At 45.0% G+C, this 5,782-nt stretch overlaps 1 protein-coding gene across 1 annotated transcript; it reads right to left on the minus strand.

The window, feature by feature from the left end:
- LOC138350570 (cysteine-rich, acidic integral membrane protein-like) lies at positions 1–852 on the minus strand. Its single transcript, XM_069301587.1, has one exon. The coding sequence runs from the start codon at positions 850–852 to the stop codon at positions 1–3; it is 852 nt and encodes a 283-aa protein (XP_069157688.1).
- Positions 853–5,782: the final 4,930 nt, after the last annotated feature.

Genomic DNA, 5,782 nt, shown 5'->3' on the forward strand with positions numbered 1-5,782 from the left:
TCAGTCTAGGAGAGACGGACACATGTCAGTCATGTCAGTCATGTCAGTCATGTCACACATGTCAGTCATGTCACACATGTCAGTCATGTCACACATGTCAGTCATGTCAGTCATGTCACTCATGTCAGTCATGTCAGTCATGTCAGTCATGTCAGTCATGTCACACATGTCAGTCATGTCACACATGTCACTCATGTCAGTCATGTCACTCATGTCAGTCATGTCAGTCATGTCACACATGTCAGTCATGTCACACATGTCAGTCATGTCACACATGTCAGTCATGTCACTCATGTCAGTCATGTCACACATGTCAGTCATGTCACACATGTCAGTCATGCCACACATGTCAGTCATGTCACACATGTCAGTCATGTCAGTCATGTCACTCATGTCAGTCATGTCACTCAAGTCAGTCATGCCACACATGTCAGTCATGTCACACATGTCAGTCATGTCACTCATGTCAGTCATGTCACACATGTCAGTCATGTCACTCATGTCACACATGTCAGTCATGTCACACATGTCAGTCATGTCACTCATGTCACACATGTCAGTCATGTCGGTCATGTCACACATGTCGGTCATGTCACACATGTCGGTCATGTCACACATGTCAGTCATGTCACACATGTCAGTCATGTCACTCATGTCAGTCATGTCAGTCATGTCACACATGTCAGTCATGTCACACATGTCAGTCATGTCACACATGTCGGTCATGTCACACATGTCAGTCATGTCACACATGTCACTCATGTCAGTCATGTCAGTCATGTCACACATGTCAGTCATGTCACACATGTCAGTCATGTCACACATGTCACACATGTCACACATGTCAGTCATGTCACACTGCGCCTCGAACCAGTGGCGGAAATCCGTCAACAGTTGTATATACAATACATGAATCATAACAAACCTTAATCCTTAAGCCAGTAATTTATCTATGGCGCCTCCAGCTTCTTGTACCGGTCGGTGAGGTGACGGCCTCACTTCTTGCAGGTCGGCGTTCAATCCCCGACCGTCCTAGTGGTTGGGCACCATTCCTTCCAACCGTCCCATCCCACATCCTTATCCTGACCCTGTGCTATATAGTGGTAATGGCTTGGTGCTTACCCCTGATAATTGTCCTTCCCTTCTCTCCTGGAGCGTGAAGCAACCAACCACCTTAGAAGAGCTTTAAGAGTCCCAGACTCTTACAGTAACCACCCTGAAGCCATCAACACTACCACTCTTCTGGTCCTGGAGGGTGTCCAGCAGCTGGAGACCCTCATGAATACTGTCCAGCACTATCCTTCCCTTTCACGACCCAAGATCACATTCACTCTAAACAATCAGCCGCTTATTCATGCCTCAATATTCAATTATTAATGAAAAATAGGAATTTTCTCAAATATCATGTTGTTGTTGTTTTAGATTAAGCTACTCAGAACGAAATGTCCATGTAGCACGGGCTATGGCGAGCCCGTAAAAGGCGCCGTTAAATATCAATTAATATTATAATATATTAGCATATTGTGCATATATTGGCATAGGTTAAGTTAGGGTGTTTAGGTTCTGTTGGCGATTATTTGTGTTTGTAGTACGTGGGTGAAGCATTTACAGCGTTGTGATTCGAACACCAGTCGTCAGTGAACCACTTGTTCCGGAAGTGTTCGGACGAAGGGGCCTCGTAGCCTGGTGGATAGCGCGCAGGACTCGTAATTCTGTGGCGCGCGTTCGATTCCCGCACGAGGCAGAAACAAATGGGCAAAGTTTCTTTCATCCTGAATGCCCCTGTTACCTAGCAGTAAATAGGTACCTGGGTGTTAGTCAGCTGTCACGGGCTGCTTCCTGGGGGTGGAGGCCTGGTCGAGGACCGGGCCGCGGGGACACTAAAAGCCCCGAAATCATCTCAAGATAACCTCAAGATAACGTCAGCAGTTGTGAGTCGTGTGTAAACCGTTTTTCATTCCTAAACAGCTGGGGGGTTTGGCGGGTGGATGGAATGGTCTTTGGCCTTTGTTTATGAGAACAGGCTGACTCACAACTGCTGACGTCCGAACACTTCCGGAACAAGTGCTTCACTGACGACTGGTGTTCGAACCACAACGCTGTAAATGCTTCACCCACGTACTACAAATACAAATAATCGCCAACAGAACCTAAACACCTAACTTAACCTATGCCTATATATGCACAATATGCTAATATATTATAATATTAATTTATACTTGAGAAAATTCCTATTTTGAATGAAGCGCATGATAAAATTGATGAATGCGTCTGTGGGGTCGACCGCTGGATGGAATGGACTTGGTCTGAAGACTGGTTGCCTGTTCCATTCTATCCCAGGTCCTTATCCCAACGCATTGTCTCCTCATCATTTCTCATTATCATTCTCGATTGATTGATGAAGATGAAGCCACCCAAGAGGTGGCACGGGCATGAATAGCCCGCAATGTTTTCTCTCATGTATGAAGTGTTTATCAGTGTTCCACACGATGGCTGGCGGTGGCGGTAGAGAGAGAGAGAGAGAGAGAGAGAGAGAGAGAGAGAGAGAGAGAGAGAGAGAGAGAGAGAGAGAGAGTGTGTGTGTGTGTGTGTGTGTGTGTGTGGGGGGGGGGGGGGGGGGAGGATGATCTTATCATGCCAAGGATAACATAGCGGATTGTTTCATGAAAATGTGTTTATACATCCTGTTCATGACACGCACACACACACACACACACACACACATGCACACACACACGCACACACGCACGCACACACGCACACACACGCACCCAACGTTCTCAGAAAGCTAGCCCAACAAACCTCATCTTATAAACAGTAAAGTTGCATCAATATATTCCAAGAATCCTTTTTTCAGGAAAAATTAAGAAACTAAAGTTTTCATGAAGGATTTGAGTAGTGCTGAACCCATTTCTTATTAACAATCTTATGGGTACAAAGCTGTGTGCTGGCGTGCTGTTCTGTGGGGGATTACATGGTGCTGTACTGTGGGGGATTACATGGTGCTGTACTGTGGGGGATTACATGGTGCTGTACTGTGGGGGATTACATGGTGCTGTACTGTGGGGGATTACATGGTGCTGTACTGTGGGGGGATTACATGGTGCTGTTCTGTGGGGGATTACATGGTGCTGTACTGTGGGGGATTACATGGTGCTGTACTGAGAGGGATTACATGGTGCTATTATGTGGGGGGATTACATGGTGCTGTACTGTGAGGGATTACATGGTGCTGTACTGAGAGGGATTACATGGTGCTGTTATGTGGGGGATTACATGGTGCTCTACTGTGAGGGATTACATGGTGCTCTACTGTGAGGGATTACATGGTGCTCTACTGTGAGGGATTACATGGTGCTGTACTGTGAGGGATTACATGGTGCTGTATTGTGAGGGATTACATAGATCTGTACTGTGAGGGATTACATGGTGCTGTTGTGTGAGGGATTACATGGTGCTATTATGTGAGGGATTACATGGTGCTATTATGTGAGGGATTACATAGTGCTGTTGTGTGAGGGATTACATGGTGCTGTTCTGTGAGGGATTACATGGTGCTGTACTGTGAGGGATTACATAGTGCTGTACTATGAGGGATTACATGGTGCTGTTATGTGAGGGATTACATGGTGCTGTACTGTAAGGGATTACATGATGCTGTTATGTGAGGGATTACATGGTGCTGTTATGAGAGGGATTATATGGTGCTGATATGTGAGGGATTATATGGTGCTGATATGTGAGGGATTACATGGTGCTGTTATGAGAGGGATTATATGGTGCTGTTATGTGAGGGATTACATGGTGCTGTTATGTGAGGGATTACATGATGCTGTACTGAGAGGGATTATATGGTGTTCTACTGTGAGGGATTACATGGTGCTGTTCTGTGTGGTGTTACATGGTGCTGTACTGTGAGGGATTACATTGTGCTGTTATGTGAGGGATTACATAGTGCTGTTCTGTGAGGGATTACATGATGCTGTACTGAGAGGGATTATATGGTGCTGCACTGTGAGGGATTACATGGTGCTGTACTGTGAGGGATTATATGGTGTTCTACTGTGAGGGATTACATGGTGCTGTACTATGAGGGATTACATAGATCTGTACTGTGAGGGATTACATGCTGTTGCGTGAGGGATTACATGGTGCTGTACTGTGAGGGATTACATGGTGCTGCACTGTGAGGGATTACATGGTGCTGTAGTGTAAGGGATTACATAGGGCTGTTCTGTGAGGGATTACATAGTGCTGTACTGTGAGGGATTACATGGTGCTGTACTGTGAGGAATTACATGGTGCTGTACTGTGAGGGATTACAGAGTGCTGTACTGTGAGGGATTACATGGTGTTGTATTGTGAGGGATTACATAGAGCTGTACTGTGAGGGATTACATAGTGCTGTTCTGTGAGGGATTACATAATGCTGTTCTTTGAGGGATTACATAGTGCTGTACTATCAGGGATTACATAGTGCTGTATTACCAGGGATTACATGGTGCTGTTATGTGAGGGATTACATGGTGCTGTACTGTGAGGGATTACATGATGCTGTACTGTGAGGAATTATATGGTGTTCTACTGTGAGGGATTACATAGTGCTGTTCTGTGAGGGATTACATAATGCTGTTCAGTGAGGGATTACATAATGCTGTCCTGTAGGGGATTACATAGTGCTGTTCTGCCAGGGATTACATAGTGCTGTTCTATGAGGGATTACATAGTGCTGTTCTATGAGGGATTACATAGTGCTTTTCTGTGAGGGATTACATAGTGCTGTTCTAAGAGGGATTACATTGTGGCTGTTCTAAGAGGGATTACATTGTGGCTGTTTTGTGATGGATTACATAGTGCTGTTACATGAGGGATTACATAGTGCTGTTCTATAAGGGATTACATAGTGCTGTTCTATGAGGGATTACATTGTGGCTGTTCTGTGAGGGATTACATAGTGCTGTTATATGAGGGATTACATTGTGGCTGTTCTATGAGGGACTACATAGTGCTGTTCTATGAGGGATTACATAGTGCTGTTCTATAAGGGATTACATAATACTGTTCTGTGAGGGATTACATAGTGCTGTTCTGTGAGGGATTACATAGTGCTGTACTGTGAGGGATTACATAGTGCCGTACTATGAGGGATTACATTGTGGCTATTCTATGAGGGATTACATAGTGCTGTTCTATGAGGGATTACATAGTGCTGTTCTATGAGGGATTACATAATGCTGTTCTGTGAGAGATTACATAGTGCTGCACTGTGAGGGATTACATAGTGTGTACTGTGACAAGACAGAACACGAAACAATGGGTATAAATTGGATAAGTTTAGATTTAGGAAAGACTTGGGTAAATACTGGTTCGGTAACAGGGTTGTTGATTTGTGGAACCAATTGCCGCGTAACGTGGTGGAGGTGGGGTCCCTCGATTGTTTCAAGCGCAGGTTGGACATGTTTATGAGTGGGATTGGGTGGTTATAGATAGGAGCTGCCTCGTATGGGCCAATAGGCCTTCTGCAGTTGCCTTGTTTTTATGTTCTTATGTACATGGTGCTGTACTGTGAGGGATTACATGGTGCTGTTATGTGAGGGATTACATGGTGCTGTTATGTGAGGGATTACATGGTGCTGTTCTATGAGGGATTACATAGTGCTGTACTGTGAGGGATTACATAGTGCTGTACTGTGAGGGATTACATAGTGCTGTACTGTGAGGGATTACATGGTGCTGTTATGTGAGGGATTACATGGTGCTGTTATGTGAGGGATTACATGGT

This window comes from Procambarus clarkii, chromosome 46, assembly GCF_040958095.1.
Source record: "Procambarus clarkii isolate CNS0578487 chromosome 46, FALCON_Pclarkii_2.0, whole genome shotgun sequence".
Classification (NCBI taxonomy): domain Eukaryota; kingdom Metazoa; phylum Arthropoda; class Malacostraca; order Decapoda; family Cambaridae; genus Procambarus; species Procambarus clarkii.